The following is a 15,075-nucleotide window of genomic DNA, read 5'->3' on the forward strand; positions in this document are numbered from 1 at the left end:
ACAGCCAGCAAGAGCAGCTGGAACTGGAACAGGACAAGCTGGCAAGAAGCCCCATTTTGGAAGACAGCCTGGTCAAAGCCCTTGTGGTTCATGCAAGAGGAGAGAACTGGCTGTCTGTTTCACTCAGAATAAGAAAAACAAAAAGAAACTCTGTGGTGACCTGAAAGAAAGAGGTTATCGCCTGGAAAATCCTGATGGGGAAAGTTTCTTTGGCAAGATGCTGATGTGGCTGATCGGAAAGGGATCAGTTGTGGGTGTCCAACGAGCAACAAATCTCTCTCTGAAAACCGACAAGAACCTTCCTGAGCGGTAACCATTTAACTTTTGAGCACCAAAGCCTGGTGAACTTTACACATGTTAAATTCTGTGCTCAGTAGAAGAATTGCCTGCAACCAGTGAACTTGGAGGAATGAGAAGTGAGATTGGACTGTGAACCAAAGAACTTTCCTGAACTTATTCACACACATTACATACCCTAGAATTAGAAGGGGGTTAAGTTAAGTAAGTTAGAGGTAAGTTAAAGTTTGATTCTATTTTCATGTTTAAGATATTTAAAAACAACTCTTGTGTAAGGAACCATTTGTCTTGGTGAATATCTACTGCTGCTGGGTTTTGGGGTCCTCTGGGATCGTACCAAGCTGCAGAGACAATGCGAAACAGGAGAGGAAACCTTAGGATCCAAATTACATGTCTGGCATATCAATCCTGACCTTACTTAGTAACCAAAGTAAAATTACTAACGATTGGCAGCTCTGGGTCTGACTGTGCAGTATATTTTTTAAAAACTGAAATTAAACTTTTCTCGAAGAGTTACAGAAACTAACCCAGCTAAGTTATTTGGATGAACAGGATTTAAATAAGGAACAGACCAGCACCAACCTCAGAATGTGAAATTGATTTAGGATTTCAGATTAAAGATTTGATATTTACTATTAAAATGGTAGAACACTTCATTGCGTGGGAAAATACATACGCGAACAATTTATAAAAAAACAAACTGAACAAATTGAAGCATAAGAAATCTAAAAGGTTCTGTTGAGTACACTTCACATTCTCTTGCCCACACCCCCACCTAAAAGAGAGAGATATTTCTCTGCTATCCCTTTGTGACTGAATTAATCCTTTGTTGTGCTACTACTAAATGTCAGTGCTTCCAGCTTTTTTAAACAGCCCACATTAAGATTTCTACTCAAAACATATTATGGACCAAAACAAGCCAATAATTAGCAGATCTTTAAATACATGCAGATTTTTTTTTAGCCATTATAAAATGAAGTTATTTATCAAGTGCCCATTTTCTCTCAAAGTTCTGAAACTTTCATACTGTGGCGCGTTGTGCGTGAGCATACCAAAAAAACAGCCATCAGGCTGAGAGCTTGAGAAACACAACTGCTTTATGATAAATTCTATGCTGCATCCTTTAAGGCTGTCCCTTGTCCCGCCCCTCATGTTCCAGAAATTGCATCAGGCTGGCCCTTCCAGTCTGGACTGCAAGAGGGTCCCGCGACGCCCATCTTTGCTGCGGCCGTCCCACTGACCACGCATGACAAGCAGGGCCAGTGCGCCGCCACAACTATTTGCAGGGCCACACAAACTCCCCCACCGCTGAACAGGTACTGATGGTCTCACGATGCATCGAGAGTGAGGTCTGCTGTCTAGGTGGCCGACCCCTATGGTGGAGGGGGACCAGTACCGGTTGGGACAAGACCAGATAGGCTGGTTTCAAATGGTCCAGTGTGAAAAGTTCCTCCTTGCCCCCTGCGTCGATTTAAAGGTACATGCTTTTCTTTGCTGCATGTTGTAGGGTCCCTCATTGGGGAGATGAAGGGGAGTTCTATGCGTGTCCCTTCGCACGAATACATACTCGCAAGAGGATAAGTCGGGGGTGGGGGGTGGTTGTAAGATGGCTGACAGTGTGGTGATGGTGACGGTGGTGCAAGGGAGCTCAATTTGTCTTGCAGTCTCTAGAGAACCCAGGGCAGTTTGTCTACACAGTTGGGCCTCTCAAGCCATTCCATCAGTGCTGATTTCAGGTGGCGATGGAAGCGCTCGACCAGACCAGTGGCCCGAGGATGGTATGCCATGGTGTGATGCAGTTGGGTGCCCAGGAGTTTGGTAAGCTTATTCCGCTGGACAGAGGTGAACTGACCTCCTTGGTCGGTCTTTATGTGTGCTGAAACACCAAAACGGGAGACCCAGGAGGAGAGGAAAACCCTAGTACACATATTGGTGGATGCATCTGGTAGGTGAATGGCCTCTGGCCATTGAGTGAACCTGTTCACCACCGTGAGCAGGTAGCACGATCCTGTCGAGACTGGCAAGGGCCCAACTATGTCGAGGTGGACATGCTGGAATCTGTGGGTTGGAGCGTCAAACTGCTGGACTTGGTGCTTGGTGTGTGCTGGACCTTTACAGTCTGGCAGTCCATGCTGGTTTTTGCCCACTCTGTGATTTGCTTGCATAGGCTGTGCCAGACAAATTGGGTGGCTACCAACCACACTGTCATTCAAATGGAGGGGTGAGACAAACCATGGATAAGTGCTTCTGCTGTCAGGTAGACCATGGGTCGAAGAATTTGGAGAAAGCAAAAGTGAGCAGCTTGTGATCCATGTAGAAGGTGAATGGCCACCCCTCCAAGAAATAGTGGAAATGTTGGAAGGACAGGAGCTCTCTGTCAAATGCGCTGAACTTCTGTTCGGGCAGTCGCAGGGGATGACTGAAAAAGGTGAGAGGTCTCCATGAACAAGACAGTGCCTACTGCTGTGTTAGATTCGTTGACTGTGAGGGCCATCTGTACATCCATTTGTGGGTGGACTAGCATTGTTGTATGGGCCAGGGCCTCCTTGGTCTCTTCGAAAACATTGTGAGCTCTGTCCTTCAACGTGAGCTTCTTTGTCGAGCCCAACATTAGAGCGAAAAGGGGCCACATAATCCTGGCTGCCACAGGGACAAACCCATTGTAAAAATTCACCATGCCCACAAACACTTGTAGACCTTTCAGTGTCGTTGGTCTGGCAAAGTGTTGTATGGCCTCCACTTTGTTGAGTAGGGGGATGGCGCCACCTTTGGTAATCTTGTGGCCCAGAAAGTCAATTTCCTCGAGGCTGAACTGTGCGAGGTGGTTGAAATGCTGGCTTCAGAGTGTTTCATGTGCTCCTTCGATGACCTACTGGCTACCAGGATATCATCGAGGTAGATGAAAAGGAAGGGCAAATCTCTGCTGCTGACATGAGGCGTTGCAAAGTCTGGGCCACATTTTTCAAGCCAAAGGCCACATGGAGGAACTCAAAAAGGTCAAAAGGGGTGATTATAGTGGTCTTCTGTACATCATCCGGGTGGACGGGGATCTGACGGTATTCCCGGATCAAGTCAACCTTAGAGAAAAGTTTCGTGCCATGGAGGTTCACTGCAAAATCCTGGATATGGGGTAGTGGTCAGGCTTTATTGCATCATTGAGGCACATGAAGTCTCCACAGGGTCTCCAGCTGCTGTTGAACTTTGGTACCAAATGGAGAGGTAAGGCCCACGGGCTGTCAGAACGGTGGACGATACCTAGTTCTTCCATGCATTTAAACTCTTCCTTGGTGAGGCTGAGTTTGTCTGGGGCTAGATGGCAGGCCAGTGGTTCCATGTGGTGCTCAACGCCATGCTTCGGCATGATGGCAGTGAATTGGGGCGAATGGAGGGAAAATTAGCAAGGAGGTGGCTGTATTGTCCATGTTGAGTCTCCGTGGAAGCGAGTTGGGTGGACAGCTGGTTGGACATGCTGAGATGTTCAGTCTTGAAAGTCTCGGCATGGACTAATCATCTGCCCCGGAGGTCTACCAGTTGGGAGTGAGCCTGTAGGAAATCTGTGCCTAATAGAGGTTTGTCCAATGAAGCCAGCGTGAATGACCAACTGAAGGTGGTCACTCCAAAATGTACAGGAATTCGCCTCTTGCCAAATGTTTTAATGGCAGTGTTGTTACCTGCGCAAAGGAAGGGGCCGTGAGGTTTCGTGTGCGTCTTGAGTGATGTAAGCGGAATGATGCTTATCTCTGCCCCCATGTCCACATGAAACCTGCAGCCCAAGATCCCATCCCAGACTGTGGAGAAAGCTGTTCGGTCGGCTAGCCGCCGTAGCCAATGACGGCGGCTGGCCGTGTCGTTTCCCGGAAACGAACATTGTTGGTGGCTGATGCCCCCCTCCCACAACGCTGATGGTAGAAGCACCAATTTTGGTCAGACCTTTTTGATTTTTGGTGAGGCAGGCCTGTTCATGTTATTAACTGGACTTGAGCGTTGCCCTTGGCGGTGGCCGTGTAACGAGGTTGACTGAGTCTATGGTCTCGTGCTTGAAGCAACCTTGCGCAGGTTGCTGAAATCCACTTCGGTTAATAGGAGTCTGATGTCAGCTTGAGGAAACCCTGCTTGAACATGAGCCAGGGCTTGTGCCTTTCTGCCAGTGTGAGCATTTTGTCCATGAGTGCAGATGATGTTCTATCGCCAAGGCGGTCCTACTGAAGGAGCCTGGCAGCTCTCTTGCGTTGTGAAAGCCCATACGTGCTGATAAGGAGGTTTTTAAAGAGCAACGTATTTATCTTCCTTTGGCGGCACCTAGATGAGCTCGTCAACCCATGAGGCGGCTTCTGGTTGAATGAGCTGATTTCATAGAAACATCTCGTCGAATCGGAGGTTATCTGTTTGATCTGGAACTGGGCCTCCACTTGGCCAAACCTAGTCCGGGGCTTGTACATCCAGAATGTTGGCAGCTTCAAGGCAACAGCGCCGACAACTGCGGGTTCCATTGTGTCGAGTCTTCAGGATGTGGAGACTCGTCGAGGTCACCAGTGTAGCGGGTTGTGCACGAGCGCAGCAAAAAGACAGTCAGCAGGCTGAGAGCTCAAGTAACACAACTGCTTTACTTTGAATTCCGCGCTGCGGCCTTTAAGGCCGGTCCCGCCCCTCGCATTCCGGAACCTGCATCACGCTCGCGCAAGTGCGCATGCGCCCTTCTGGTCTGAACCAGAAGAGAAGGTCCCACGATGCCACCTTTGCCGCAGCTGCCCCGCTGACCGCGCGTGACAAGCGGGACCGGTTCGCCACGGCAACTATGTGTGTCTTTACATTATACTGATTCATTATGTTTGAAGGGAAACACCATTGCCTCATTATCAATTTTTCCCCTTGTGCTACTGTTCCCTTTAAACTAATTGATATTTATTGCTTCCAACTCAAGGGTACATGTGTCTTGATAAAAGGCGTTCAACTAAACACCTTTAACAGTATAATTAGTTATCATGAGATGATAAAAGGGGGGAATGTAAAAGATTGTGGTTAACTAAGCATAATCTTGTGGCATTGTAAAGAATTCTGGGAGTTTTACATTGTATGTGGTCAACTCTTATTACTAAGGATTATGGGATTGTAATTATGGATGAACTTTTTAACTAAGAGTGGACTTTCTGTAAAAAAAACCCTTAAGGTTTACTTCTCCCCAGAAAGGCTCTCACATAAATCAGTCATAATGGCTTTCGCATCACGAAAGAACAATTCTACAACTGTAAAAGCCATTAGCTGTGACAGGGTTGAATGAGTAATTGAAGCTAAGAAGTAATTAAGGTTTTGGGAGATATCACTAAATGAACAAAGAAGGTCTAAGTCCATGAACAAATATGAAAGCTGATTCCAATTAGTTAGAACACGTGAAGTCATACGTAGACATTGATCTAATTTACTATATAAATAGACCCATTTCGGTATAAACTTTGAGACAGGGAATCGGCACTATGGGAATATCACTGATGTTTCATAGTGTCCCCCTCTCTCCCACTGGTGTTACAATTCAAGTATTAAAACTGTTGTTCTCCGCTGTGTTCTTTATTCACAGATACGTTTGCAGCACAGACAGACTTTATCAGCAATGCAAAGTACACATTTAGGCCTTCCCCTACATCCTGCAGCTCCCAAGCATAGATTTCCTCTTTTGCCTCTGAGTGGACCTAACCTTTATTGAGCTACACTCTTACTTTTAATACACATATAAAATGGCTTTGGCTTCTTTTTAATCCCATCTGCCAAGTACATTTCATGGCCCCTTATACCACTAATTCTGTGCTTAAGGTCCTTCCTGCTTCCTTGATACTCTACTTAATGGCCTTGTCTGATTTCAGCTTCTTAGACCTTACATACGCTTCCTTTTTAAATTAAGATCATAACAACTCATCATCCAAGATTCCTGAACCTTCCCATCCCTATATTTTCTCCTCACAGGTACAAGATGGTACTAACCAGAAATAAAGGACTTCAACCTGCCTTAGATGGATTTATCTCCAAGCAGATACTCATAATCTATCCTCTGCAGTTCCTGTCTAATGTTGTAAATAGCCTTTCCCCATGTTCAACTGACGAGGACTTCCTTTATCCAATGATCCCGGTTGCCAAAAGGTTCCACCATTCAAACTCTGATCGCCTGATCAGCCTAATTTCCCTGCACAAGGTCTGCTTTGGCCCTTTCTCAAGTTGGACTATATAGATACGGTTTCAAGAAATCTTCAAGAGAGCATGTAATAAATTCAGCCCCCTCTAAGCCCCGGTTTTCTGTGATTTTTAAAATGCAAATTGGTGCAAGAATGTGGCGACTTACGCACTTTACGAATATCATGACGACACAATGAAGCATAAACATACCTCAAGGTAGGTACAAAGTGGTGAAAGCAAAATACAGAGCCTGATTTTCTTCATTATTATGATGAGTTTGTATAGATTTTTGAGGAATGAACTGATTCTATCAAGGCTATCGGACAAGTATTGTAATCAAAATTAAACACACAGATTGCTGCAGAAACTGGAATTTTCAGCAATATTTATCACTCAACCTTTTCATTCCACCCTAACTTCCAACTCTTCCTTCCATAACTGAACCACCTTTGAAAATAACAAAATACATTCCCACACGTTGGATCATCAAACCTCGTGGCCATGCTTCTCCTTCCTGCGTACAACCAGAAACTGTGCTGCAGCGGAAGAGAAGATTATGCAGAGCAGGTAGAAGAGCAGTCTACTGTCTAGAGTAGAGGATCTCAACCTTTTTCTTAAGTAATCCCTATCCCATCGGTGCTCTGTGATTGGTAGGGGATTGCTTAAGGTGGTATGAGAGTGGGAAGGGAAAGTTGAGAATCACTGTTCTAGACCCAATTGTTACTGAAATATTTGGCTTGAGAAAAATTGTCACTGGCCCATTTCCTTTGGAGTTATGAAACCGTGCACATAATGAGTCAATGAGGTACAATTAAAACAGTGGTTTTCAAACTTTTTCTTTCCACCTACATACCATCTTAAGCAATCCCTTACTTTTAACAGAGCACTGATGGCATAGGGAATACTTAAAGTGAGATGTGAGTGAAAGGAAAAACGTTGAGAGTCAGTAAACTAGGCCGCATTCAAGGGCTCGCCAGCAAACCTGAATGTCACATTTATGACCAACTTCATCTACAAATGTGTGGATGATTCTATCCCTTCTAAAACTAACTGAATGTACTTTAACTAGAATTTATGAATAAACCAAGAGATCTGCAAACTGTTGAAGACCAAATTAATGGAGTTCAAATCAGGTGATTCAAAGACCTATAGGAAGATTAGATCCAGTAGGCTATAACCAAAGCAAAAAGACAATTCTGGATCAAGTGGAATCTCAGATGGATGCTCGGCAGCTGTGGCAGGGCTTGCACACCATCATAATCTATAAATCAAAACAAAGAAGTGTCACTAATCATGAGGCTCTTCTGGATGAGGTCGACAGCAACCATTGGTTCGAAAGGGAAATCAATGATGCACATTCATGAGTTCCCATTGCCCACGATGACTGTGCTTCCCGACACTGAGACTGACATGAAAAGTTATCTTCAAGGGGGTGAACCCTCAAAAATCACCTGCCCCAGACAGCCAGCGTACCTGGCCGTCTTCTGTAAAATCTGTGAGTTCCATTGGCTGGAGATTTTGCAATCATTTTTAATCTCATCCTGCTAGGGTCTGAGGTCTCAACTTGTTTCAATAAGCAACACCATCATGTGAGAAAAACCAATAATCAAACTCTGATCTGGCACTCGGTTTCTCCGACTTCCTCATCAACAGATCCCAATCAATGCAACATCACCTCTTCCTTGCTAACCATCCACACAAGTGCACCTTCAAAGTTGTCCCCTGTTCTATTCCCCTGAGTGCCCAAGTTTGGCTCCAACACAATCTATAAATTTTGCTCATGACACTACCATCTTTGGCTGAAAAGCAAGTAACAATGAGTCAGAATACAAGATGGAGCTCAAGAATCTGGTTGCCTGGTCCCAGAACAATAACTTTCTACTCAATGCCAGCAAGACTGAGGACCTGATGGTGGAGCACAGATTTGTCCTCATTTGTGGCAAAAGAGAGGACCCAGAGCCAGCACATTGAGACAGTCATGAAGAAGGCACACAACTGACTCTATTTTCTGAAGAAATTCAGCATGAACTTCTCCAGATGTACTGTGAAAAGTAGACGAATGATTTCAACATCATGGTATGATTTAGAAGCTTGAGTCACAGCAATGTGAAAGGCCACAGGAAGTGGTAACAGGCATCATGGCACATTCATTGCAGAAAAGTTCATAAGGTGTTGCCTTAAGGAGGCAGCTAACATCATAAAGGATCTCCATCACTGTGGTTAAAATATCTTCTCGCTGCCATCTCCAGGCAGTAGTTAATCTTCACAAAACTCAAGCCCACAAACTTAAAACTCAAAAACAATGTTTATCTACTCAACAGCTATCAGGCTCTTGAAACTTCCCCAACCATAAACTACTCTGGGACCACCAAAATATCTGCACCTTTGAACTATCAGTTTTTTTTTCTTCCCCAGTTACTGACAATGTGGATATTTATCTATACAGCACAGCACAGATTATCCGAAATTGGATTCTCCAAAATTTTTCAGAGGGCTGTCAGGTGCGTGGCCTTGGTTGGGAGGCATCGGCAGCCAGCATCTTTTTGGTTGAGATTTAAACATTATTTTAATCCTTAAAAAGCCTTCCCTTGTTGTTTGGTGTAGTGATTGGCTGTTGCTACTGGGCTGTCTTCAAAAAATGACCGGTTCTCCCAAAAAACATTTATCTGACATAGGCCCAGACCCGACCATTTTGGATAATCAGAGTTGTACTGTACTTTATACTTGTGTTTTTCTAGCTCATTACACTAATTTAATTCATACAATTATTGTTGGGGTAGCTTATGTACCTGTAGCAAGAATTTTAGTGCATCTATACATTGTACTCATGCAAAAGACTTGTGATGTCAATATTACCTTCAAAAATAATACTCTTTTTTTATAAAGAGTATATAACCTTCCACTGAAACATTTCATGATACAAAATTAAACATTTACAAGGTAATCTTAAAACAATCTAATTAAATTATTATTCAACGTCAAATGTTTTATTTTTAGATAATTACTGTGGAATTACAGTGGTCATGGGCTCTGAATGCAATTGATCCCTAAATCGCAATACCCCAAGTACCATTTGTTCCCGTTTACGTTTCCCTTAAAAATTGAAAATGAAATTATCTCTTAAATCTTTCCTTATACACTATCTACTTTGACAACTTATTAAAGACCATTCTTATAATACTGCAACAAAAGGAAAATCATATTCATGTATTTTTCACATATTGGCTCAGAATGATAATGAAGCCCTCTTTGGAATTGTCAGATATAGAAAGTAACAACATATAAAGATTCTGATGTTAAAAACACTATTTATCATTCAACAATAATCAATTATTTTAGTCCTTATAATCAATTACCATACAAAACATATTCTTAATAACTGGAACAACACCATACCAACACACTTGCACACCCATGTGAACATTCACACCTCCACATAATGAATGCTAGTCATTTAACTTAAATTATGAAAGGACGATAAAAAGAATATGAACAGATGTATATCCAGATGAATCAGCATTTTGCAAGCCCACCTGCTGGTATTATGCCGAGAGGAAGTGGTGCTTTGACAGGCGTGAAGTTGGAATCTACGTCCTTCCCAGCATCAATCTGTGCTCGGAGCAGTAAGGCGCGAGCAGCCTCACTGGCAGTTCCATCACCACCCACACACACCACTCTAAAGAGAGATTCATAGAAATTAGAGTTAAGAACAGATTATATTATTTTTATCAGAAATCTTACTCATGATTTTATAAAGGGATGTGAAAGGTCATTGGATCTATCTTGTGCAACTATAAATTAAACCTTGCCCTTTCTTTCAGTTGCACATCACTTTATTTTTCCATCCCTCACCTCTTGCACTGTTTCACTAATCCCAATTTAAGATCAAGGAACAACACTTCATATTTTTAATTAGTGCATCCTACTGGATTCAATAATTAAATTAATTATCATTCCCAGCTTTGAATTTCATGCCTAGCATTGTTTTCTTCTGATAATATTGTAGAATTATGCATATTTGCATTTTGTACTTACTTTTTCATAATTTTTTTGCTGTTCACTAAAGAAGGGGTGGCCAAACCGTTGCTTGCGAACCACATGCAGCTTTTTGACATGAATGTGCCTCTCGCGAAGATGAGGCTGTGGAGTGCTAGTGCATGTGGCTTACGGGCACGCGATTGTGGAGCATGTGGCTGTATTGTGGGCAGTAGAATTAGCCCTCATCCGAGCTCCTGGCACCCTGGCCACCCACCCATCCGGAGCTCCCGACACCATGGCCGCCCACCCACCCGAGCTCCTGGTGTCACAGCTCCCCGCTCCCGATGCTATGGCCACCCATCCGAGATCCCAACACCACGATCGCTCGCCCTCAGAAGCTCCCAATGACACAGCCCGCTGTTTATCCGGAGTTCCCGCCGCCAAGGCTGCCCAATGAAGCTCCAAACACGGATTCTTGCCTAGGCCCCGCCCACCATCCCACCTATCAAAGATCCCATCATGGTTGCCCACCCACCCAAGTTCTTGACCACCCGTCCACCCATCGGCGTCCCAACGTATTGAACATGGAATTACAACCCGGTCCCGGCCAGTCGCCCATCTAAGCTTGTGAAGCCTCGAACAACTCGTGTATGCGGTCAAAAGTTGTATGTGTGCAATAATCAACCTCCTACATTTTACCCTAGAAATTGGTCCATAAAATTTGACTATGAACATATGTGTACATTTTGATATTGAAACCAAAACAAATGAGCAGTTTGAAAATTACATACATGAATAAATAGTATTACATACAGTATGTATTTCATATTTATAAAATATTTCTAACAAAATGTGCACACAGGAGATCAAACGTGTGTGTAATATTTTTTCATGTCTTGCAGCTCTCAAACATCTGGTGTTTGTGGCTCTTACCTTAAGCAAGTTTGGCCACCCCTGCCTTCTCAATCTCATTTTCCTTTTCATTATTGAATTTCACCTACTTGGCACCCTAATACCGATTTGTGATCTCACCACTTCCTCACCTTGTTTCGCACTTTAGCTCATTTCCCTTCTGTAGATGTTGTCCAATTTGCAAATATCCAGCATGTTCCATTTAATTTGTTTTCCATCTGCAGTATTTGCATTCAAATCACTTTGCTTCTCTTATCAATATTTGGTTTAATGTTTTAGTAATACCCTGAATTAACTTCCTATCAAACATTTATTACTGCCTTTGAACAATACAAAGCTCCTTGAAGAATTATTTCCATTATTTTTAGTTTGTACAGGCATGATCATTAGTTTTGAAGTAAAATGTGGTTATTGGAATTTTATTTTTGCCTAATTAATACCACATGCTACAATATTGAAAAGTGGAAGGCAAAGCTAAAATCGGGGCCACATTTCAGGACACAGTACAATTGGTGAAAGACATCAAATCTACTGCACTGAGAGTCACAGACTCTCCGATGGGTAAAACCAACCATTAAATACACTGACACATCAAGATTCAGAAAATATAATTCAGTAACTAGATTCAAATTAAAATGTAAATCTTAAATTGATGAAAAAGTCTACATTACCACATCTAAAATATGATAAAGGTCAATGAGGAAGCAGTGACCAAGATTCTGGCAGGAATAAGAAATCAATAGATTCATCCATAAATGTCTACAAATGGAGAGGTTCCTGTTAATAGAACCTGGAGGTTAATGAAACCAAGTACAACTTTTAACCTCCTGACATATTTGAAGGAAAACATGGAAAAATAGAGTGTGAGAAAGATTAAGAATCAGGAGGTCTTATTTCTCTTAATAGCCAAAAATGTATTTTTGATTATATGTTCAGAGACCAAACCTCTGCCCAATCTTTTTAAGCAGAGAATTGAAAGATTCACAATGGCCAAAGCCTCATTTTATGACTATGAGCTATACTTCTGGGCAACATATTAAAAGATTCATCCAACCTTGGCCATATATTCCCCCCCCCCCCACCCCATCCACCCCCCAAAATCAGGTTAGGAAAAAGATTCACAAGTGTGAAATCACTCAACACTGGGTACAACCATAGTTTCATCCCCGCCATTACCAAACTTGCAAATGAATATCAAAATAATAAAATTCTGTGGCCTGACAAAGGAAATGATTGCGGACTTCAGGAGGATGAAGATCGACCATTCTTCACTATGCAGCCAAGGTCAAGGTTTCATCTTGGAAAGAGTGGAGAGCACAAAGTTACTTGAGGTGCATAAAGAGATCAACCTATCCTGCACTCACAAAAACTGGAAGGCGGAGCAGCACCTACACTTCCCAAGGAGGCTGAGGAGGGCAAGGCTACTGACCCCCCGCCCCCCCATTTTGAAGCACCATTGAGAGTGCCCTGTCTAGCTGCATCATTGTGCGGGACTGGACGGTAGCTGCAAAGCGTCAGACTTGAAGTCAATACAGAAGATCATCAAAATGACCAAGAAAATAATGGGGTCTCCCTTTCCGCTATTGATGACATTTACCGGGTGTGTCATCTAAGTAAGCTCCAGGAATTATAGAAGACCCTTTCCATCAAGCGCACAGTGTCTGTAACCCAGGACCATCAAGGAGGTGGTACAGGAGCATCAAAATCAGGGCTACCCAGACTGAGGAATAGCTTCTTCATGCAGGCTGTGAGATTGATGAACATTTCGTAACCATGCAAATCATCCCAAATATTATGTATATTTTACTTTGATTATTTATCTGATCATTGTGTACCCTGTATTGTGTGTTTTTGTGTGTGTACCATGGTTCGGAGAGGCGCTATTTCATCACGCTTTATACAGAGCCGTTGTCATACCCACACTCCTGTTCGGCTCCGAATCATGGGTCCTCTACCGGCATCACCTACGGCTCCTAGAACGCTTCCACCAGCGTTGTCTCCGCTCCATCCTCAAAATTCATTGGAGCGACTTCATCCCTAACATCGAAGTACTCGAGATGGCAGAGGCCGACAGCATCGAGTCCACGCTGATGAAGATCCAGCTGCGCTGGGTGGGTCACGTCTCCAGAATGGAGGACCATCGCCTTCCCAAGATCGTGTTATATGGCGAGCTCTCCACTGGCCACCGTAACAGAGGTGCACCAAAGAAGAGGTACAAGGACTGCCTAAAGAAATCTCTTGGTGCCTGCCACATTGACCACCGCCAGTGGGCTGATCTCACCTCCAACCGTGCATCTTGGCGCCTCACAGTTCGGCGGGCAGCAACCTCCTTTGAAGAAGACTGCAGAGCCCACCTCACTGACAAAAGACAAAGGAGGAAAAACCCAACACCCAACCCCAACCCACCAATTTTCCGCTGCAACCATGTCTGCCTGTCCCGCATCGGACTTGTCAACCACAAACGAGCCTGCAGCTGACGTGGACATTTACCCCTCCATAAATCTTCGTCCGCGAAGCCAAGCCAAAGAAGAAGATATGTACAATCAGATGATAATAAACTTTCTGCACTTTTACACTGCGCCTTATTTATTGTACTGTGTACAAGATATCTACTGGCCTGTTCTCAAAGCAACCTCTATACCTCCCCATTTTTGATATGCCAGGCAATAAATTTGAACTTGGGCAAAACTAGGGAAACTATCATCCACATATGTACCTTGTGTGTTTCAATGAAATTTCTCCTTGAACCAATGGACTTAAAATCTCCAAAAAGAACAAAATTCCAATCCCAGGAATCAATCTGATTTGGTTATTTTTTTTATATACAGAATTTTATTCATTTATACACATATATTTTATATATATATAGATATCTATCTCTCTCTCTCTCTCTATACATATATATAGATAGATATATATATAGATATATATCTATATATATATATATAGAGAGAGAGAGAGAGAATTTTTGTAAAGAAAGTACATCTTTTGCATAGGAAGACGAGATCTGTTTAAATGTCTCCTTTAAAGCTTAATATAATTGCAGTGAGACTACATTTGTACTCAAATTTCCAGCAATAGAATCCAAAATACAGTTTCTATTCCTAAATTGCACTCCAGCTTTAGTGATCATTTTCAGTGAATAGTGTACCAAGACACCCAGATGACTCTGAACATCAATACTTTTCTATCTCCTGCAATGTAAAAACTTTGCTTTTCAATTTTTTTTCTCCAGTGGATGATCTCTAATTTCTTCATATTTTCCAATCTGATGTCCTTGCCACACATATTACCACCAAAACCTCTGATTCCTCACAACTCATACATTTGCCCACTTGAACTCGACCTAAACACACTTCAATCATCCAAAACGCTGAGCAGTCAACCTGTAGTGACCTGATTCCTATCCTATTTTCTGTCCAATAGCTAATCCTTACATGTCAATATTTTACCTCCATTCTCATTTGATTTAAATATGATTCATCCACCTCCTCCTGTGTGACCTCTGTCAAAACTCTGTCAGTTGAGCCTTTCATTAGTTCCCTTCCATAAATTTATGTTATCTTTGCCCAATTCTGTTGTGATTTTCCAGGAATGCTTTTATCAGTTTCTTAATAACAATTTCTATTTCCCTTTCACTGATGCCAGCTAACTAGTCAGTTATCTGCCTTTTTTATCACTTCCTCCTTTCATAAATAGCACTCTTTGGGAGTTATTCAAGAGTTG

The 15,075-nt window shown here is 42.8% G+C and overlaps 1 protein-coding gene across 1 annotated transcript in view; it reads right to left on the reverse strand.

The window, feature by feature from the left end:
* The window catches only part of cerkl (CERK like autophagy regulator), a 171,551-nt gene that overhangs the window by 74,861 nt on the left and 81,615 nt on the right, over window positions 1-15,075 (reverse strand). Inside the window, exon 6 of the mRNA XM_069936236.1 lies at window positions 9,993-10,135. Coding sequence (XP_069792337.1) covers window positions 9,993-10,135 — 143 coding nt within the window. The remainder of the gene's footprint in view (window positions 1-9,992; window positions 10,136-15,075) is intronic.

The sequence above is a fragment of the Narcine bancroftii genome, chromosome 4, assembly GCF_036971445.1.
Source record: "Narcine bancroftii isolate sNarBan1 chromosome 4, sNarBan1.hap1, whole genome shotgun sequence".
Lineage (NCBI taxonomy): Eukaryota > Metazoa > Chordata > Chondrichthyes > Torpediniformes > Narcinidae > Narcine > Narcine bancroftii.